This window comes from Chlamydotis macqueenii, chromosome Z, assembly GCF_036417535.1.
Source record: "Chlamydotis macqueenii isolate bChlMac1 chromosome Z, bChlMac1.mat, whole genome shotgun sequence".
In the NCBI taxonomy this organism is placed as follows: domain Eukaryota; kingdom Metazoa; phylum Chordata; class Aves; order Otidiformes; family Otididae; genus Chlamydotis; species Chlamydotis macqueenii.
Window position 1 is genome coordinate 58,983,564 of NC_141593.1, and position 23,419 is coordinate 59,006,982.

At 36.1% G+C, this 23,419-nt stretch overlaps 1 protein-coding gene across 4 annotated transcripts in view; it reads left to right on the forward strand.

The window, feature by feature from the left end:
* FER (FER tyrosine kinase) overlaps positions 1-23,419 on the forward strand; it is a 180,661-nt gene that overhangs the window by 135,570 nt on the left and 21,672 nt on the right. For 2 of the 4 annotated variants that reach the window (XM_086770908.1, XM_086770909.1), the window contains one exon: positions 983-1,106. In XM_086770908.1, the coding sequence (XP_086627034.1) occupies positions 983-1,106 (124 nt within the window). The other 2 variants (XM_086770911.1, XM_086770910.1) reach the window with 2 other exon arrangements.

Consider the following 23,419-nt stretch of genomic DNA (forward strand, 5'->3'; position numbering starts at 1 on the left):
CCTCCTATGAAACATTTAATCTATTGTGTCTTTTCACATTGCTAAGAAAGGCAGTGTATAAAATTGTGTAACTGCGTTATTTGCAATAGAGAATCTCTGTAGCCAACTCAGTTCAAAGTGAAAAGAAACAAAGACTAGAACAGTGGCTGCATACACACTAACAAATTAATAGTGTTATGTGGAAGTTCCACTGTGATTTTTTGTCTTTGCCTCAAATAATAAAATATACTTTAGAAAAGAAATTTAATACGGTTATATCAGTCAGAACATGACATTGCAGTGTTTGTATTATGTCTTTGCTGCGTATGTTTGTCCTCAATCAGTTTTTCAGAAACTTTTTTTGCAAACACAAATTCCCTTTTGGAAATCCTCCATGCTGACCCCTTCCCCTTCTCAGACAAGAGGACAGCAATTTTGTTCTTCCAAGAACGAACTCCAGAAGACTGTGAAGTCACAGTAATAGTTGTTTGCCTGTGATGGACAATGTCAAATATGTAGTTAACATTGCCCACTTTGTTACCCCTCCAAACCCATCAGTGTAGAATTTGAGAAACACCACTGCAAATGATAAGTTCAAAATCAATTACTCTCATGTAACTAATAGAACTCAAACTCTTTATTCACAACTTTTATAAACCCCTACAGCAACCATTCTGTGATTAGAGAAGTATATTTATCACATATTATCAATTATTTTGTCAACAGTTTTCATATAAGTCTGTATTTAATGAATGATGGTGATGATTTTGGGTATATCAAAAACATGCTGTGTAGTTTTCACTTTTAAGGACCTAATAGTTAAGGGAAATCAGGGAAACTGCATTTTGAAAGGTGAGCTTGTTCCTTTTTCTTAGGCTAACTTCAAACTGATGGGTTGAGAACAGCTAATAGCTGTGTTTTGTTTGTTCTTGCACTTCAAATGAGAGATAAATGTGAGTGTCCTGTCTGTCATGTCTCACTGTCCACCTGTCTGTTTTTCTAGGAGGTGATTTCCTGTCCTTTTTAAGAAAAAAGAAGGATGAGCTAAAAACCAAACAGTTGGTGAAATTTTCGTTAGATGCTGCTTCTGGTATGGCATATCTCGAATCTAAAAATTGTATACATAGGTAAGGAAGACATTTTTTTCTTACTATTGTCATTTTGATAATTGAAAATGCAAGATGTTCAAGTGTATATGGTACTTACTATCAACAAGAGTGATCCTTACAATTTAAAAAAAAGAAAAAGAGTACAATTTTTGTGAAAGGAGGTCATTATTGCTTGTCTAATTCAAAACTGTTATGTTCATTTGGATAAAAATAAGTACTACATTATTTCATCTGTATAGTTTGTTGCTATTGATGTAAGTTAATAATGATTTTTCACCATAATGATTTGTATTATAAGCAGCATAACTCATATGGTGATAATGAATCAGGGTAAAAAGCAATCTGTGAGGCTTATATCCTGTCTGAAATTTACAGATACTTGCAGGGCCAACAAAGAAGTTAAATTACAATTGAAATGTGTTTCCAAAAATTCTGCTGGTTTCTTAGATAATAAAGGGACAAAAACTAGAGCTTTGTGTGTTAAAATACTAGTTGTCTGGACTGCTTTCTCTGAAATATGGAAGATTATCAGGCATTATGCTCTTGGGATACCTTATTTCTGTTCTTGCCATTCCTTTTTCTTGTTTCTTCTCCCGTTTGACTCTGCTGTGGAGCTGCTTATACTCAGTGTGTGTATCAAAGGGAATACACTTAATTTCCACCTATTTTTCTCTCAGAGTATCACAGTGTATACCCTGCTACAATATGGCTGAAATATGAAAGATAAACATGATGACAGTCTACTTTACAGAAAAATTATGAAGAACACATTTTCATTTGTATTATTGATGACTTCTGCTCTGCATTGTAGAATGTTTGTAGGTGAATTGTGTGCCACTTCACTTACATAATCACTCCATTTCATATTTAGCAGCATTCTGATGAATGCTGTTATTGCAGACCTGAGTAGCATTTCTCTAGCATTTTTATCCACAGTGAATTGTTCAGTTACAGTCATGCAGGTCAACTAGATTTGTCTTTAAAAATATTCTTCCAATGAGAGTAAGCTTGAAACCTGATTTTAAAATCTTAAATTACTATTGTGTCATTTATATATTTTTTGCCTTTTTTTTAGTCTACTTGATTTAAGGAAGTTTAAATAGAATAGTAATCTTATGCAGTTTCCAAAACTTGGAAAGTTGTTCTGAAACACAAGTTAATTGTAACACTTCTGCAAGTTCATAATATATAAGAAACACCAAGAGAAAAAAAAAAACCCGACTCATAATATAAAACTATGGACTATCCCTTTTGGGAAATCCTGGAAAAGTATTATAAGCACCGCAGGGAAAATAGGATTAAGGTCTGTCCTGGTAGAATATGTTTCAGCCTGACTCTGTTTGCTGAGAAAATAACAGCATAAAAATCAAAGCAAGTAAAACCATTACTGATTTACACTAGCCTCAGAAATGGTCTAGTGCTTAGTAATTTCTTAACTGTCAGATCAATGTTAAATCAGAAGTGCCTGTTTAGAACTCTTGTGTTCTTAGAAAATAAAACCAAGGGTAAAAGTAATAGCTTAATAACTAAAATTTATGAAAACTATACTGTGTAATATCTTAGTTGGTGATTGCAATTACTGAAAAAGAATATGGTACTTATTCATTACACGATAGTGTGATGCCTGCAAAATAGAAATAATTTTAGAAACAATTACTTTTTGAAAAGTGCTATCCCTACCTCTCTTTTTTTCTTTTTTTCTTTTTTTTTTTTTTAAAGCTCTAGGAAAAGGATATCCCTGCTTATCTATGTGGATTGGTACTATTCTACTTACTGTAGATGACGATGTGTCTTCAGTATATCTCTGAAAGATGCACTGGCAGTTGGCGGTGAATAGGAACAGCTATTTCCTTCTTAGGAAATAGCATGTTTAGGCATGTTTACGAAGCTAATAGTGATTCAGATAATGTATTTCAGAGAGAAGATATCTGTAACAATGTCTTACCATATGAAGATTTCATTTTTTGGTTTTTTCAGTCAGAAAGCTAAATACAAGTCTGTCATATAGATCTCAAGTCAGGAAAAAGAGCTGTAATCTACTCTGGTTTTTTAGTGCCATAGACTTGCCAGTGCACACAGCCTGGGTTGCACATACTGTGGTACAAGTAAGTAAAAAGTTATTTCCCCTTGTTTACTTTTTAACTTTCAAAATCTTCACAAAAATTGTTTATTATTGTCACAGGTTGTCACAGAAGGTTCTCAGGGAGAGCTACCGCTTTCCTAAAAAGACATAAACAAAGTTTTTAGTAAACTTATCCTGAAGAAAGCTACAGTTTTAAAATGCAACCAAGAAAGCAAACAGTATCTTCAAGAAAACTTACTTTTATGAAACACACTGGTTAATAAATCAAAATATACATTTCCAGTATTACTTTACCAGTCTTTCTTTTTAGGGATATTCAGGATTATTTTCAGTTTTATATGGTTGGCCATAATATGTGCTTATTATATTTATGAGCTAGTTCTTCTGAATTTGATAGGTAAATGTAATGAAAATTTCTGAATAAGGACAACAGTCAACCAAGTTTAGTGATTTTAGGAGTCATGATAAAGGCGCTTTTGGTGGAGTTTTTTTTGAGTTACTAATATAGGTTAATTGTAAAATGCTTACTCCAGGAAAGTAGCTCATGAATTTTTAAAATGTGTTTTACTGAAGGCTGAACTGCATTTTAGTAGGAGTAGTATACATAACATTTTTCTAGGTGAGTTCCCTGTTTGCGTAGTTTGAGCATTTACACAGAATTTCTGGGCAACCTGGAGGATGGCTGGAGATAGGTTTTTCTAGAAACCCTGTTTGCCACAAAAGCACAGAGCATCTGTTGCTTGCCGGGTACTTGGAACCTGTTGCACAATAGTGAGCACAACAGTCTACAAGTGCTACAAGTACACTAAAGAAGGGAATGGTAGGCTAGCAGGGAGAAGTCAAACTGTCTAGTGCTCTTGTAAGCAAGCTCTTTAGGTGTTCAAGACTCAGAATCCCACTGGAGTTTCAGCCCCTCCTTACCCGAACAACGAAAGTGCAGCTGTGTGACTGCATGGTCTGTACAAGGAGTTTGGAGCCCTTGTTCCCTCCTTTTTAGGTCAGGTAACGCAACTTAGTCATGGGTAAATTTAATCTTGAGACTATACAGATAAGAATAGAACAATTCAATTCATAGTAGGAAGAAGATTCAGTACTATGTAAAACGTGTAGCAGTTTTTTGAAAGAACAATAAACTTGTTCTTTTTTATCAGAAAGTTCCTCAACTGAAAATTGTTGTCAGATAAAAAAGAGATAAGAAAATCAACTAGAGAGAAAGTAGACTAAGCTACACAATGTATTTTATTTTGTTTAAAAGTCCATAGGCTTTGGTTACTATTACTTAATAAGGATCAGTAATATATAGATATAAATAGTTTCTATTATGTAGGTTGCAGCAAAACAATATTGTTTTGCTTCATGCTGTTGTTTTTCTGCAGTAATCTATTTGTTGTTTTAAAGATTAGTTCAGAATCTTAATGTGATTTTTTAGTAGTTTAGGTGACCATAATTTAGTACCATCTGCTTTAAACTTGCTGTTAATGTGAAATTAATGTCTGCTCAGCAGTTTATTAAAATTATTTTTAATAACACTTTTTAATCATAGCTGCACTAGGTATACTTAGCCTTAATTTTAAAATTCTGCCTAATCTGTACTGGCCTTCTGAAATTGGTATTTGAGTCATACTTTGGCTTAGCCTTTCAGTAGTGGAGCCAGTGGAACAACTAATCTGCTCTTTGTTTTCTGTTTTTGTGTGTGCAGTGGTGTTTCAGTAGATGCAAATATGAAGTTAAAATTTGTCAGTTTTAGAATGCTTAATGCATGTGAATGATTATTTGATTTGCTTTTTCATCTCCTCTGGCATCCAGATATCATTTGTTCTTCGCTGTCTCTTTGTTCTGTTTAAAAAGCAGAAATGAGTGGGCTTAAAGGGGAAAAAAAAAGCTGCATGAAAAGATGTTATTAAAATAAATAAATAGAGTGGCTGAACATATACAAAAGATTGTAGTCATTTTACCTCCATTTAATTAACATGAGGTTGAAGAATTGTTTCTGTCTTTTCATTTTTACCATATGCTATTGTTTAGGTAGTTCTGGTTTTTTTCTGTGAAACACAAGATAAGGATGGAGATGTGATAATTTCAGTTGGCTCAATAAGCAATTATGAGTGATCTTCTTTTCCAGTGTTTGAATTGCATGTGATGAATGCATTTGTCCATAAATTATTTTTACTTTCCAAGACAATCCTGTGGAAGTATAGGAGAGAAGCTGCAACTACCTCAGTCATACAATTTAGACATACCTATTCTTTGTTTTATTTTTTCCCTCTCTTTACCACCATAATTTCGTAATGAAAATAGTTCAAAATAAGGTAGAACTCAATTGGAAAAATATTTTAATACTGAGAGTAGCAATTATGTGTAGGATTTTTGCTGTTTTTTTCATTTAATAGTCAGTACAACCTTTCAAAATCAAAGAGACTATTAGGTCTTGAAAATATTTCTGTTTTCTGTGGAAAATTGTGCTGTAGCTTTATCTACAAGTAATAAATATAAAATTCTAATTGAAACTAGCAGAAATTTTTTGTTTGTTTTTCCAGTTAGTTCTGTCCTCCTTGATAGTGTTCTGCACACAATTTCACTGCTTTACTGGGAGGTGTAGATTGATTTTTAACTTGTTTAAGAGCTTTTACAAATACATTAAGAACCAGTTAATTTTTAAAAAATAATTTAATTTGAATCCCATGAGATTCAACAAGCTTTAGGGCAATCTGTACCAGCTTTAGGACAATCCCCGGTATCAATACAAACTGGGAGATGAGGGGATTGAGAGCAGCCCTACCAAGAAGGACTTGGCGGTATTGGTGGATGGAAAATTGGACATGAGCTGGCAAAGTGCACTTGCAGCCTAGAAAGCCAGCCGCGTCCTGTGCCGCACTGAAAGAAGCATGGCCAGCAGGTCAAGGGAGGTGATTCTGCCCCTCTACTCTGCTCTCATGAGACCCTCACTTGGAGTACTGCGTCCAGCTCTGGAGCCCCCTGCATAAGAAGAATGTGGACCTGCTGGAGTGACTCCTCACAAAGATGATCAGAGGGCTGGAGCACCTCTCCTATGAGGACAGGCTGAGAGAGTTGGGGCTGTTCAGCCTGGAGAAGAGGAAGCTGCGGGAGATCTCATTTTGGCTTTTTACTGTATAAAGGGTGCTTATAAGAAAGACAGACAGACTTTTTACCTGTAGTGGCAGATAGCAACAGGACAAAGGGCAACGGTTTTAAACTGAAAGAGGTTTATATTGAACATAAGGAAGAAACTTTTTACAATGAAGGTGGTAAGACTCTGGAACAGGTTGCCCAGGGAAGTTCTGGATGCCTCTTCATTGGAAGTCTTCCGGGTCAGGTTGGATGGGGCTCTGAGCAACCTGTTCTGAAAGATGTCCCTGCACATGGCAATGGAGTTGGACTAGATGATCTTTGAAGGTCCTTTCCAACGCAAACCATTCTGTGATTAAATAAATTTGAAGATACGTTATTAGGAGAGAGCTATAATAAAAGTTAGAATCTTAAAAATAGTTAATTAATAAACGTTCCCAATGTCAATGTTCACTAAAGTTACCATCATATGAAATTAAAAGTGGTTGGTTTAGCTTCATGCTATGAAATCTTGGCTCTGTGGATGTTATTCTGGATTTCTATATTACATTGCTTCCCTGTTAACTGATCTAGCTTACGTGAGCCACTCTTCCCCCAGAACTTTTTTTTCCTCTTCAGTCTGGTAACTGCTAATGTAAAGAATTTTGGAAAGAGATGTCAGAGCTCTTTCATCACCATGAATGTCTTAAGAACTATACTAAATAGCTAAGTTAATCTTTCCTGGGACAACAGTTCAGCCACCACAAAAAGAATGAAAAGTGATCCTAGTCAATTTATCATAGGTGCTGTTCAGATTAGTGTGTCAGTAGAGTCCTAGGAGCAGGATAGTGATGGTTTAGCTCCGAAGTTGAGCAGGTCTCCTTCCTATTCCTAAGGTGAGGGGAGAACTTGCCTGCTTGATTTCTCTGCCTAAATCCAGTGGAAGACAGGAGCAAAATACTTGTCTGTGCCTGCTTTTGGCTCACTCTAGGCAATTTGGTGCTCAGTGCTTTGGCTCCATTCTGAAGTAGCTTGTTCTCCTTATAAGTCACTCAGAACTGTATGTATAAAATTAAGTGATGGTGCAAGATTCCATTTCTATAGCTTTCTTTCACAGAAAATATTTAATCATTTATTACTGAATAAAAAAATTTTGTACTGCTGCGTTAATAATAGTAGTTGAGCATGCTTCAATGAATAAGTCTTTCAGAGAATTATTGTCAGTAATACAGTTGAAACACCACATAAATGTAATGAATAATCATAATTTCATGCCTTATTTATAAGATGATGTCTCGTCTTTATACAAAATGATGGTTCAAAGGATGATTTTTACAATGTGAATATTAGAAAATTTTCCATTCTATTTAAAGTTAAAACTACAAATGGGAACTTTGATTAAAAATTATTACTTTCTGTAGGACACTTTATAGAGGTATGTTGTTAGTGTTAGGAAAAAAGAAACCAAAATAGAATTTATTCTGTCATATCTACAAAATATTTTTTAGTGAAATTTTAAATTTTATTGTCACATTACAGTACGATGTATCAAGGTTTTATTTCTTTATAGGGATGTGCTTTATGCAACCTTCTGTGTTGCCTCTTAACTAGTAAGCTTTTTTCCACTAAAATCAGTATGTCCACTGACTATTACATTGTAAAACTACAGTGCAATTATAGCATTGTGGATTTTACACAGGTTATTGATTATTTTTTTATATTTGGTCTGTTGGTCCTAAGAGCTACTAATCGAAGAACCATTACAAATGCATAGCGTTTATTTGGACAAATGATCCAGATCGCGAGTATGCAGGAAGACTGTAGAAGCCCATGTTCTCCTAGCTCTGTTGTGGGTCGCTGAGGATCTGTCTGCTAACTCTTTAAAAAAACCTAAGCTCAAAGAGAAGTTCTTGGGAGTCCTAGTTTTCACTAAGCAAACTAAGGAAGCATTGACTGTTGCCAAAACAATGGGGCTGCTCCCGTCACCACACTGTTTTGCACTCTGCGTCTCATGCAAGAAGGGAATGCTGCACCCATCTAAAGGATGCAGTGTTTGCTGACACTCTGCTAATGCAGTCCCAAGGCACTTGGAGTATTCAGCCTCTCTCTCTGTGCTCCAAGGGTGCGATGCTATTGAGGTAGTGGGACTGCACAAGATCCTTTTTTCATCAGTGGCTATTAAAACTGCATTCCCAACCATAACATTTATCAATACAAATGTGTCAGTGCTTTCAAACACCCCAGGAAATTACTTTTTGTAGTTCTCACACTACTTGTGTTTCTTCAAAATGCTGTATTTACAACGCTAAAGTAACTAATACAGTGCTGTTCAGCTGCTGTCATCTAGGAGAGACAGATGAACACTGCTACATTTCACTCTGCTTGCCATACAGGATCATAATGTACTTTGGGTTGGAAGGGACCTTCAAAGGTCATCTAGTCCAACCCCCCTGCAAGGATCATGGACATCTTCAGCCAGATCAGGTTGCTCAGAGCCCCATCCAGCCTGGTCTTGAATGCTTCCAAGGATGGGGCATCCACCACCTCTCTGGGCAACCTGTGCCAGTGTTCCACCACAGTCATTGTAAAATTTTTTTTCATTATATCCAGTCTGAATCTACCTCTCTCTATTTTAAAACCATTAGCCCTTGTCCTATTGCATCAGGCCCTGCTAGAGAGTTTCTCCCCATCTTTCTTAGATACTGGAAGGCTGCTATAAGGTCTCCCCAGAGGCTTCAGGAATAGATTAGAGTATAATATACCAGGTTTCAGCTTTTAAAAAGACATTTTCAAGGCTTTTCAAGGTTCTTTTTTTTCTGCAATTTACAGTTATCTCCCCTGTCACATTGGTAAATGTGGCTTGATCCTAAAGAAATACATTTACAATTAAAGTTGAATCAGATCTGAATTGGTACTTCTGGTTGCTTGAAATCTTATTTGAGCAACATGATTATTTTTTTCTTTAATGAGCTTGTATGATTCTGATCTGTAAGTATTAAGGAAAAAAAACAGGGGAAGCATAAGTATCCAAACCCATTACATTAAATATTACAAATATTGTATACTTTAAACTCGCTATAATAAATTAGAGAGATTATTTAATTTTAAGTATGCTGTAATATAAGTGTATGTGAACTATGATGAAGAGCTGCTTCTGAATAAAAAGTGAGCTTCGCTGTTATCTGTTTCCTCAGCTATTGAATTCTGGCATGGCTCAATAACAGAGGATTTAAAAAGGGAGAGGAATACAATTTTTCCATGCAAACTCTGTGTATTTGTTGTAGAGGTTGATACTGCTTTGTCTTGTGTACTTTATTTGAAATTCACCCCAGCCTCTATTAAAAACCAATTAGCTAGCTCAGATTTAGCTTTGCCACAGGTGCAGAAGGCTTGTAACTAGAGTAACAGATGGATGGTCTGAGTATGATATAAGAAATGTCTGAATCAGTTTTTGTTTACTGTAAATCTCAATGTATCATCCTATATCAATAATGCCATGCTGTCTTTCATATATTCCTGAACCGTGCTCAGTGCAGTCCTGTTACCAGAGCAATCAGTGACTGCAGTGTGTTGTTCTGGTTTTGTTTAGTGAGAGGGGGGCCCTAAGGTGGCAGCTTCTGTAGGAAACTGCTGGAAGTTGCTCCCCTTTGTTCAGTGGACTCAGCTGGGCCTAGGGTGGACCCACTGCTGGCCAAGGCAGAGCCAATTGGTAGCAGAATGTTCCCTCATAACGCCTCTGTGATAATGTATTTAAGAAGGGGAAAACAGAAAAAAAAAGAGAAGAAAAATAAAAGAGAAGATGTGAATCAGCTGAGCGGGGGCAGAGAGGGGGAGGCATGAGCCTTGTGGGCCTTGCAGGCCTCACCCTCTGGCCTCCTGCCAGGCGGCTGTCTGGGCCCAACTCGGCCCGGCCTGGCTGCAAGAAGTGGAGAGGAGATGAGATGGCTGATGTGAAGAGATTCTGAGAGGCGTCTGCCAGCCCGTTGTGAAGAATTTTTCTTGTGAGAGGAACGGCTGCAGTGAAGAAGGAGGGGGAGGAGTAATGCGGCTCTTGGCCAAGATTCCCCTGCAGCCTGTGGTGATGAGCATGGTGGAGCAGGTTGTCCCCCTGCAGCCCATGGAGGTCCACAGAAGAGCAGAGATCCACTTGCAGCCCGTGGAGTACCCCATGCCAGAGCAGGTGGAGACCTGAAGGAGGCTGTGGCCCATGGAGGGCCTGCACTGGGGCTGGGGTTGGGCAGCTGTTCTGGAGGGACTGCACCCCGTGGAAGAGATGACCCACGCTGGAGCAGTTTCACAAAGGACTCTGGCCCGTGGGAGGGACCCCACGAAGGAGCAGGGGAGGAATGCGAAGAGTTCTTCCCCCGACCATGAAGCAGCAGCATGAAACAATGTGTGATGAACTGACTGCGACCCCCATTCCCTCTTCCCCCCTGAGCCACACGGGGCGGGGAAGGTAGTAGAGATAATGTTAAGCCTGGGAAGAGGGAGGGGTGGGGGGAGGTTATCTTGTTCCCTGTCTCATTCTCCTGCTAGTTTTAGAATTAAATGGTTTTCCCCACGTTCAGTCTGTTTTGCCCGTGATGGTAACTTTAAGGATCTCTCCCCATCCTTATCTCAAACCTCGAGCCTTTTTTCTTATATTATCTCCTCCCATTCTCTTGGACGGTGGGAGGAATGAGAGAGAGACTGCGTAGTCTGGTCCCAATCGGGGCTGAACTACAACAAGGGTGTAGGAAATATATATTTGAATTGTGGCTTTTTGGTGTTAGTATGTTATGTAAATAACCAGTAGACTACACATATGATTATATGAACTTAATGACTGGCACATTAATGATAGAACTGGAAGTTCTGGTGTCTTTTTTTTTTTTTTAAGAATAATATATTAGTTTATTCAGTTGCTCTTAGGACAGATTTCAGCTATTGGGAATTTCCAGCACCATTTTTTTCTACCATTTGCTACTCTTTTATAAATATTAAATTATCAACACAAGTCCAAAACAAAGTTGTTGTTTAACTGTGGTCATTCTGAGGCTAATATTAATAATTAATAGTTACCAGAGGCCAGTTTACTATAGAGTATTAGATTCTACTGTTTCTCAGTATGCAATGGCTAATTGAAATTTCTTCATATGAAATAAAAAGAAAAGAGAAATTTACTTTTTCTTCTATGATTGAATTTTCTTTTGACAAGTCTGTTATAACATTTCATCATATTTAATTGAAATTTCCTTTAGGTTTCATCTTACATCTGGACAGTATACAGCTGAATGTATATGCATCAGCTGAATGGCATCAGGGTAATTCAGTATGATCAGCCAAAGATAGTTCTTTATATTAATGTTTTGAAGTGTCTGTTAAAGGTTTCAATGAGGTTGATATTTTCATTTTACGATTAACTTTCCCTAGTGCTCCCTATTCAGCTTGTGCTTGAATATCATCCCTTATGTATTCCCTGTAAAATAGAGAAAATATCCCAATTATTTCGGAGCTATGATATTTCAGTATGTCACTTCTCCTAGGATTATGAAATGTCATGAAGAGTTAAACTAAAGATACTACTAGATAAATTGTTTGGCATGTTATTGCAGAATTATTTTGTAGACCTAGTTATTTTTTAAAAAAATAGAACATCCATACTGACAATAAACTGTTATAGTAAAAACAGATGTGGTGATAGAATTCACTAATAGCTGCTAACACAGGAGAAGCTGCAAATCTGTTATTTTTCACAATAACTAGAAGTATGTAACAGGTTCCACTTTCGCTTTCTATTTGGGTACATCTCATCTTTCAGTTAGCAATCAGAGGTTAAATTTACCCTTAGAAGGTAACTTCTTAATTCTGTTCAACTGACTCTCTGTATTGTATTTTTAAGAAACCATGAGTATTTATATATGGCTTATATGTGGTGTGAGACCCTAGTTTAGCACTTGCACATTTTGTGCTTCTGAAAGAAACTAATATAGCAGCCGCGGTGAATGAAGTCCTTTGACTGGGAATGGGAGCAGCACAAGGTTTCCATTCACACTGCCCCTGCTAGCGCAGTCCAACTGATGTCTTCTCCTGTCCTACTGAAGATTTCCTTAGATTTCAGAGCTTCCGTGGCCACTAGAGTTTCCTGGCCTCTCTGATCTATCTTTGCATTAAATAAAGCATAATACGTTGTCTCCGATGTGGAAAGTGGAAATAACTCTCACTAGATTTATATTGGATGGAGGTATCATATACCACTTAACTAGGAACATCCTTTTGCCTCTTTCTGAACTGGTCTGCACTGAAATTAATGACTTTCCAGAGGTGGTATCTGTAGCTGAAAACCCCTGGTTTTTAATACTACCAAACCCACTCTTGTTTTCTTGAAAGTTCATGGTACTACATCAGGTTTTGTTATTGGAGTGAGGAGGCAGGTCTTCTGGAATTATTGTCAAAGGACATACCTATATAGTTATATATACTATATACTGTATGCATATATACTATATACTATAGGCATATATACTATATACTTTATGCAGAAGCAAGTATAGAAAAGATAATATTATACTTTTGATATGTGTGCAACACTAATCAGGTTGCTGTCATCTGCAAGATCAAGACATTTCTACCTCATATCTTCATTTTAGTTTTGGGCAATTCATTTTTAACCGTTCCACTTTCTCTTAGCTTTCATTGCTCTTAATGAGAATTTTAATTTCTGTAACTTACTATTGAACTTTTAAGAGGTAGAACAAGAAGTTCCAGTATGCCATTAGACATTTGTCTCTAGATTTTGCTAGTTTATGTAGACTAGTTTTTTTGAGTAGGAGAAGACATATAATTTTGAAATACCCTGATGTCTTCCTGAGAGGAAAAATGCAACCTAATGTCGAACAGTGTAAACATTTACATACTTTTTGAGGAGTAGTTCTGTTACCCGCTTTCTTGAAGTATCTGTCTATTCCTTAAATAGTGTTTTTAAAATTGATTTAAAGGTGAAGTTTGGAGAACATTGTAGCTTTAATAATAATAATTAGGAGGAAATGATAAGGTATGAATTTGAAAGTATCAAGAGATGTCAAGGGAAGTCATTATTCAACCAAGGGTCCTAAACTTCTGCTGAAATTCAGTAGTAATTAAAAACTACAACTTTTTTTCAGCCAGATTAACTTTTATTCCATGATTTATAAATAAATTAATTTGCTGCTATCACTGGCTGTTATCTGACTATTTAAAATAAAATAGTGGTTTTCTTGCCATCTTTGATGTAAGAATTTTACTATTAAATTTTACTGAAAACTGAACTGATCCCACAGAGTGAAATCTAAGTGTAGGAGACATTTCAAAGCCAGTGTTGTGTGTTACCTAAGTGCATTAAATACAACTTGCCATGCTGAAGTCAGCAGAAAAATTGTAACTAAATTCAACTGGAAAAGTAGTAGGGCCGTAGATGATAATGGCTGTCTTTGCTATACTTCAGTACATGTTATTTAATAAGTTGTTATAGTCACTGCCATGAAGCTACAGCAGTAATTCTTCTCCATTTACTGTATTTGGAGTTCAAATTTTCATACCAAATCTGCTCAGAAACTTCAGGCACTCCCTTGTCAGATACCATCAGATACCAAATACTTCACAACTTGGAGATGCAAACCATGTTTGTGGCTGACTGTACCACTGGTGGTGTTTCCACAGAATTTTTAAGCTGTGTTTTTGATAATCTTGTACTAAGAAGAAGGACGTACTGCAGCATTTTTGCAATGGTAGAGGAGGCATTAGTGATAGATGATAAACAATGAATTAGATTATAGAAAAAGACAAAAGAGAGAGAATGGATTGAGTAGGAGAGGAAGAATGCAGTCAGCTAAATGCCAGTCACCTCAGAAATGAGCTAGAGCATTCTTCTTTGAGCATAGATCGTTGACCAGAGGGTAAGCGTGTGTGTTAATGTTTGTTTAGTGAAGCCAAAGCGTGCTTTCTTGTACGCTGTTTTCTGTGGGGTATAGAACTTTTCCTGTTTTATGTCTTAGAGCAGAAAATTTTAATTAGTGTTTCTAGAAAAGGAAATATATGTTGCACTACGATATAATGTATTGGTTCAATATTTTATTGGCTTCTTGATACCGATTCTTGGCATTCCAAAGAGGAATATACCCTAGTTGTCTAAGACAGGAAACTACTTTCATTTTCATAAAAAAATTCTTAGCCTGTGTGTCAATGGTAGTGAATAATAATTCACAAATTGCTTTCCTAAGGAAAATAAACATATTTCCCTTTTCTAATTTCTATGCACACATATATATTTATATATGCTTACTAGGTTATGCCTGTTTTGCGTATTTGACAAAATGTTTGTCCACTGTTTTTTTTTTTCAGATAACACTAGTGATGATATTATGCCTTACTGTAATGTAGTTCTTCACAGTGCCTCAGGAGATTTTTCAGAGGTGCCTCCAAACTTTACGTTGCTGTAGTTTTATCACTGAAATATTACATTCAGTGTAGGTGTGTGGCTATGTGTACATAGTGAAAAACAAATGAAAGAGGAATGTAAAATGGATTTTAATGTACCTTCATGAAAGAAGGTAGTTTTCAAGTTTATGCAACTGAAAAAAACTTTGTTTTAGAGAATATATTATTTTTGCATAGGATTCTACATATCAAATAACAACGAAAATACTGTTTTATAGCTTATTGTTGATCCTTTTTTGAGGATCGGGACATTTTTCTCATTAAGCTGAGAGAAACTTAGTTCTCAGTCTCTTTCTGTCTCATTTGGCAGAATTATAGTGCAGGAGTATGCTTTTATGAAACATTTTTATATCACTATGAGTATTGATTGAAATAGAGACTTACTCTTTGTCAAAGGCTATGTCAAAATCCCTTATGCAAGGCAGCAGGCAGTGAAGAAAGCCTTATCAGCATGTTAACTGATCTGGAAGATTGAGAGAGATCATCAAGGTACATGGAGCTGTGAGAATTGTTGAATCAATGTTACGGTATTTTGTTGTTCACAGATTTAAGCTGAGTCGCTCGAGCCTGACAGAAAAAGCTCTTGGCAAAGCTGTATGTCAGATACTCCATCAAGTCTCGTGAGTTCTGGGAAGCAAAATAAGAGTAAAGTCCCAGTTTTGAAAAAAAATATGTAGGGATTAGGATAGCAGAATAAGTAAAAATACTTGATTCAAACGGCTTCCTTCTTTTGGATTAATTTCTGGGCAGGGTTTTGGAAATCAGTATGATAAGTAAGCCTATAAATGCTTAAACAAGGAGTTTTTAAACTTTCCTGCTATGAATATTGCTTCTTAGTAGTTAATTGGTTATAAACATCTCCATTCCCATTCACTAACAAATGAATTGAGTATTCCTGACTTTTCATTCACTTCCGGGAAGCCACCCTTTCTTCCCCTTATTGCTTCTGCAGACCATCCTCCCTTGCACACAATTATCTGGAAAAGTTTCTTATCCTCCTTGCAGAGTCATGGATGGAATCATGAGGTCCCACTCCCTCTTTATTTTCTTTTACTGAGACCACCTTTGCCGCCCTTTTGTGTTGCAAATAATCCTTATGGGACCTAGCGTAACTGGTTAAATAAAAAACTAGCCATAGATGTGAATTTAATAACTCTCTAGTTTGAAATGCTCAGGAGTAATCGTGTTCCTGAATGGAAATTCTGAATATCATAAACAGATGGCAAAATTGAGATGACAGGATCTCCCATGCTGCTGTTGTCTTATTTTAGCTGAACTCAAGTGTGAAATAATACTACTGTGGTTACAGATATATTTGTTTATCCTGGTTATTTATTAATGTATTTGAATTTCAAAAGGTTTGTTTAACTTCTGTATTTATCATTATTCTTCTATAACACAGCTGGACTTCAGTTGTACATTGAAACTAGTTAGTTTTAAGTTTGTAAGTAAATAACCATCTTTCCTACCACAAGAGAGCATTGTAACCTTCAGAAAGAGTCAGGCAGACAGAAGTCTTAGAAGACTGTAAAAGTTATGGAAGATTTTTCTGTGTCAAATATAAAGACTTTTTTTTTTCTTAAAATGATCAGTTGTTGCTTTTTTAACTATCAAGTAGCTATTAAATTGAAGAGCTTCAGCTTCCTTTTGGGGAGTATTTTATGGCAACTGATACAGATTTGACAGTGAACCAGTATTTTTCTGTGATAATTTAAACCTATTCTTTAAAACTACACAGTTCACTCCTACTGGTGTTTCAAGCCCCTTGCAGTAGATGTTGTCTAAACCTAGAGCTGGAAGACAGGACAGTCATCAGGCGCAATGGCTTGACTCAGAAGTGCTATGAGGAGGAGCAGAAATAATGGGGAGTCTCCTGTGAGCAATAATGGCAGGGGCTGTGATGTGCCACTGATGTGCTGCTGACATTTGCATGGGGTAGGGGAAATGACAAAATGGTGCTCCCTGAAGAAGCCTGCAGTTGGGGAAGCCAAAATTTGTATGACAGCTTTGCTGCATGCAGTGTGGGACCATGTTTGGCGAAACCAGACTACATCTAACCCCAAGTAAACCTCTGTAACTGCATGCAATGGAAACGTGAGGAGCCTGAGCACCAAGTACTTCAGTCTGTTTATCTGCTTCTCTTGCACTTAATTACTTGCTAATATCGAGGTAGGTACCTTTTGGACATAATTTAAGTCACTGTGGGCTGAGTTTCTAGCTACAGCAACTGGGTTAATACTTTAAAAGCACCTTTAAATGTTGTTCAAGTATTTCCCCTAGGATTCTGGACTATATACACAACTTTAATTTCACTGATGAACTGTATGCTTTTTTTATATTCTGATATGTATATTCAAGACAAAATAATTTCATATCTAGTATGTTGTATGATTCATATCTCTTTTGCAGAGATCTTAAAGAAGTGCAATAAATACCCACACACTAGAAACAGGTAGAGAAAAGAAAAAAATATGACAGTCTGTAAGGGAGCAAAGAGATACATTGAACAGAACACTATGTGCAGCTCTGGACACTGATATTAGAAAGTGGTAAATAAAGTAGTAACTCAGAAAAAAGCAAAAGTAGAGGCAAAACTGATGGGTAGAGAAAGCTGAATAATAAAAATGTGAAGGATAAAAAGTGCTTTATTTAAATGGTTCAATAAAGGTAAAAAATGGCATTGTGAATAAAAGTAAGAATGGTAAGATAAACTGATTATTGGTTGATCTAATGAAATATTTTGAAAACAAGCTGAAAATTCTGTCACTTGAAGTCTATATTTGTATATATATGGGGAAGAGTGCGTAAAGTAAACATGAGCCAAGTTAGGGGAGACTAGCATGTAGATCTGGAGAATGTGTTCCTCTTTTTATGATACTAGTTGCCATGGTTGCTGTTATTGCAGCCAGCAAACATTGACTGTGTGCTTCTAAAGGAAGCTAGTACTTTAATTCTTTATGGAAAATGGGAATTTACTTTGTCCTGTCACCAAAACAATTATTGGGTCCCACTTTTCTATGTGTCACTTCCCTGTGTTAGTTGATATGCAGAGCAGTTTTGCAGAATTTCTCTCAAGATGCTAGATCTGCTTTTAGAAAAGCTAAACAAAGTTGGAAGAAAGTATAGCCAAATTTTTGAACATACTTCGCTTAAAAACAACAATGGAAATTCTAATTCCATTAAGTTAGTTAACTTTAGTAGAACCAGGATTTCACACTGTGGCTCATATTTACAGGAAATAGCAAGTTAAGAAACAGGCATTTACTCTCTTTAACTGTACATGAAGTACTTTCTTTGTTTTTTTATTTACATATAGGAACGTTTGGCTCACAACTTCATTATCTGTTCATATTCCAGCCTCATCTCTGTCACGCTTCCTCTTGCTAGTGAGCTAGAAACTGCTCTGTTTCTTCCCAGGGGATTGTTTTCCTCATTAAATCCAGCTTTAATATTGCTTTAAGCAATCCAACTTACAGTTGAGTTCCATATCCAAATGACAGGGAACTTCAGTCCTGTGGAAATTTTGTATTTCAAAGACTGTTTCACACACTTTACAGTGCAGCAGCCACAGCTGCTGTTCACCCTTCTTTCCGCTGAATATTCCATGTACTCTAGCTAAACATTTTTCAAAGAAACAGAGATACAGGAGAAGCAGGCAAATCTTTTCACCAGTAGTGTAATCCTAAGTCAAAAAGAGGCTAGAAGGGTAAAATTAAATAGAAATGCAAGAAATATGTCTCCATATCTTTTGATGTGCAGCATGATAGCTGCAGTCAGGAAAGGCTTCCTTTAATCTTCTATATTTTTTTTTTCCATTTTTGTTTGGTTTACTTTCTCTTACTGAGGAAGGCCCAAGACCTTTGTTTATACATGGAATAATTGTGGAAAATGTTGTTAATGAGAGGGAGAAAGTAATATTCCCATGTCAAAGCTATGAACAATTTTGATGATACTGTCTTAGTACAGTTACCTTGTCATGGTTAAAATTGCAGACATGCTTAGTTATAGAATCATACAGTCATTAAGGTTGGAAGAGACCTCTAAAATCATGAAGTCCAACCATCAATGCAGCACCACCATGCCTACTAAACAATGTCCTGAAGTGCAACATCTACACTTTTTTTAACACCTCCAGGGATGGTGACTCCACCATTTCCCTGAGAAGCCTGTTCCAATGCTTGACTACTCTCTCAGTAAAGCAATTTTACCTAATATCCAGTCTGAACCTTCCCTGACACAACTTGAGGTGATTTCCTCTCATCCTATCACTAGTTACTTGGGAAAAGAGGCCAACACTCACCTGCCTACAAACCCCTTTCAGGTAGTTGTAGAGAGCAGTGAGGTCTCCCCTCAGTCTGCTCTTCTCCAGACTAAACAACCCCTGTTCCCTCAGTCACACGTCATAAGACTTGTTCTTCACCAGCTTTGTTGCCGTTCTCTGGATGTGCTCCAGCAACTCCAGGGCCCAGAACTGAACATAGTATTTGAGGTGCAGCCTCACTAGCAGGGTAAAATCTTACCTTCTTCTGTAAGTCCTCTGTTCAGGAGTGTGTAAACTCTTTACATTGGACAAGAAGTCAGCAGAGCTAAGCCATGTAGAGGAAAGGAACACTTACTACCAGGAAGAACTGATAAGAAGTTACTGCTTTGCTTGGTGAGGGGAGCCGTAGCAAACTTGCGGACAGCACACTCTGACGCGTTATCAGGAACGCTAATGAAGGCGTTAAACAGGACTGAGCCCAGTATTGACCCTGGGATACAACGGTAGCTACTGACGTCCAACTAGACTTTGTAGGAACCTACAGGAACCCAGCTGTCAATATCTGTAGTACTTTTCTGTACAGAAGTTAGCAGTTTGTGTCACAAATTGCACTTGAAGTTTTGTTGTTTTATTCATTATTAAACTTATCTTAAAAGCTTTTTTCAAAAAATTTTGCTTTCAAGTTATCAACTAGTTAGCAGCTAGCAGGCAGTTACCTGATTTATTTTATAATATGATACCAAAATACTGTATTAAATTTGCCTAGATCATTTTCTGTGCGTTCTACTTTAAACTGAAATAAATGTACAGTAAAAATAAATCTGCAGAGCTCTTTTGCTGTGAGCTGCTGGGAAGTCATGTTATAAGTGGAAGAATGTATACTTCAAACGTTTTTTGTGAGATACAGAGTTTGCATGTTTATGACTGGTTGAAAAAGTCATCTTTTCATACATAATAAAATGAAGAAATGCACTCATTCAGAAAATGAATGCTTCTTGGGGTCATTCCTACATTAACTACTACCTTTTTATTGTGTACTATATAGCTGAGAGTATAATAATAGATTCCAGGGCATCTGGTAATTCCAATATTTATTTTAAATCAATAAAAAGATATATTGGCTTATTCAGTCTGTCTCTTTGAAACTGATATTGGTCTCTACAGACCAGTTTAATTTAACAAAATTTATCTGGTTTTATGTTTTTAAGTAACTACATTAGTAAAATAGAATTTCTCTATTTTCCTAGGCATCTTTCTCACAATCTGGTAAATAACAAGCTCTTATTTTCCTATGCTCAGTTTAATTCCATGACTTATATTTAATCAGAATCCATACCTGTTTTGTTCCTCTTTTCTCTCCACATGATTGCCTAGGTGTAGTTATGTTTTACTGAATATGTTTAGGCTTAATTTTTCAAAATATATCCATTTCTGTTTTAGAAGTTAAATCTAATTTTGTTGTTTCTGAAAGACGTTCTCTATCCATCCTTCCTTTCATTCATGCTTTTAATTTCTTTGCCCTTATTGTTGTTTGCAGCAGTTTCTAATTTGTTATCATTTGGAAATTTAAGTAAAAATTGCTATTTGACTTTTCCTTAACAAAGCTGCTAAATGAAAACAGGCAACTTCATTGTGTCGCCATGTATTGTAACACTCTTTTATCAGTTAAGAAATTTGGTACCCGCAATCTCTTTATGCAGGAAGATTTTAGGAGTTTAGCAAATTATTAGCTAGACTTTGGTTATTTTATAACCTTTGCCCACAGCAAATGCTAAAATAAATTTAACAAGTTAAATAGCGAAGAGGATCCTGTGTATCAACAGTGTAGTGCTAGAATGGTTTTGTGTGTGGAAATATTTCAGAATAATAGCCAGGTATAGTAAATCCATAGCTTTGCAATAGTTTTCTAATAGTTCATTCTATTTCTGTCTTTAGATTAAGCACAGGAAAGTGTTTCCTGCAGCTCCAACAAACTTCCGAGTCCCCAGAGGACACGGGAGCACTCCAGATCCGTAGGCAGTCAACACTATGCATGAGTGAGCATACTTCAACAGAGACAGATAACAGCCAGAGGCAGGGTGGCTTCTTCTAAATATAGAAGTCTCTATTTTCCAGGGGAAGGACAGTCTTGTAACAGATGACTTCATGAGATACCATGAAGTTTTAATAGGAGAAGAAGGATGGAGTTCAGTAGGTGATGAATTCGGAACCCCTGGTCTTATTAACGTGTATTCCTTTACTCTTCTCAGATATAAAATCTTATTATGATGAATGTGCATGTACATGTGAGTTCCAAAAGCTATGGCAGTCCTGTCACATCTACTGCTATCCGTATGAGATGTAATCATGATCCTTAATCAGCACACTGTCATCTAATGTTTCTTCCACATTTCCTACTTCAAGTACCCCACCCAAATTGTCAAAATCCCGTCACTTTCTTCTTACTCTTGTGACCAAAAAAGTGCAAAGTTTTTTCTTCTACTTTTATGTTTTATTTTTGGGTAGAAAACCTATTGTAAATTTTAAGTAATTAATAGGAACAAAAAAAGGGGTGAGAGGTTCGATTTATTTCCTAACTTGTTGATTTAGAGAAAGGATTAGGTCATTTTAGTCATCTCAGTTTATATATATAAAATTCTTTACAATGTATTAGCCAGATAAAATTTCTTACATATTTCTCTAACCCAACTGCAAATCTTACTTAGCTGTCTAGGATAGTTACTGAATTATTACTCAGCTTCTTTTCCATTCGTCTTAGTTTTCGATTCTTATGACAGTTACAAAACAGACTATTTTTAGAATACTAAAATAAGTTAACATGCCAGTAATCGTTTGTTGATCGTATTTGATTAAAAGTAGAAAGATGTTGTAAGGTAAAAATTACAAAATATTTTTTCACTCTGATTGGAGAATTGTGAATCAGTGAACTATTATTAGGTATCTTAGTGAAACTGGTTTCCATTGCTAAGAATGCTTAGCTAGCATATGCTACCTGTGCCATCCATTTAAATTTTTCCCTTCCTAAATATGAAAAACCCACAATATAATAATTGCTTTAAATTGTGGTTGATTGGTTTTCTTTATGACTTTCTCTTAAGTCAAGAGCTTTGGTTGTTTCATTTTCCATATTCTAGCCACAAAGTGTAAGACTACAACATAACCCTCTTATCTAGCATTATTTGATTCTACTGCCACACTGCTCTGTTTTTTCCTCCTGAGTTGTAATGGATTTTTTTTTTCTTTCTTATTCCTTCTGTATTATTTTCATTAATATGTAGTCTCTTGTACTTTAATTATGCTGGATGCTTTATTTCTTTGGACCCTAATTATAAGCTTTGCATTCTTTTACTTCATTAAATAAAATGTTGTGGGATCTAGTGCCTATATAATATTTTTATGTACTAAAAAACCGTGAACTTTAGTCCATACTCGTGTGTTACTTTTGAAATCTTAATCCATGCCTGTCTGCTGGTAGGAGCAGAAGTAGATTTAAGTTATAGGAATGCATTTAGAGCTAATTTGAACTATTTCGGAATACAACATTGTTGGTGCTAGATGCTGAAAAAGCACTGCAAGTACTGTGCTATTGTAGTAGTTCATTTTATTCTAATGAAAAAGGTGGAAAAGACTAACCCATATTATGATGATGTGTATGAATTTCTTGATTCCTTGGGTGCTTGCAGAGTCTTTTGTCTAGTTCTCATGCTCTACTTTTCATTATAAATCTTAACTGTTTTTTAAACTTAATATGATACATAATAATATTAAAACTAGAAAATAGCTTTGTTTAAAAAAATGATAAATTTAATTTCTAAAAAAAAAACTTAATTGCCAGAAAGTCAGCAGTAGAAGCTACCCTGCTTTAGACATTTTCTTCAAATTCAACATGCAAGCTTTTCTGTCTCTGATGTATAATGGACAAGTGAATACGGTCTTTAACCATATCTGATCTGCCTCTTCAGATATTATCAAGTTTGTAAACCGGTTAAACCAATATTTAATGCCTCTGTACAGATAAATCAATGATATGTTAACAGTATACTATAGAACCAAATAACAAAGAGATTAATTCAGAACTAAATTCAGAATTAAGAGCTAAATTGAGGCATCCTCCTTGTATAAAAGGCCAAGGACAGTTATTGTAGCAAGTTTTGTGTCATCACACAGGTTCAATAACGCTACGTTCTTATCACAAAAAAATACGCTTGTTAGTACAATCCTGTGCTCTACTGTTGTCTTTCATTTCAGTTGTTTCTGTGAATGATGCAGTACTTGTCAAAGTTTTTGCTTGGAAATTATATTTGCCTTGATATGAATAGTACAGTCTACTTGTATGACTGATTTAGGAAATGGAAGGCATCTGTGATTGTGAATTAAGTCCATTGCAACTTTCTCGAGCACAAAATGTAAACTTAAGTTCTGGTCCATCCTGGATAATTATACATCTTGGATAATTACTTTTTAGAC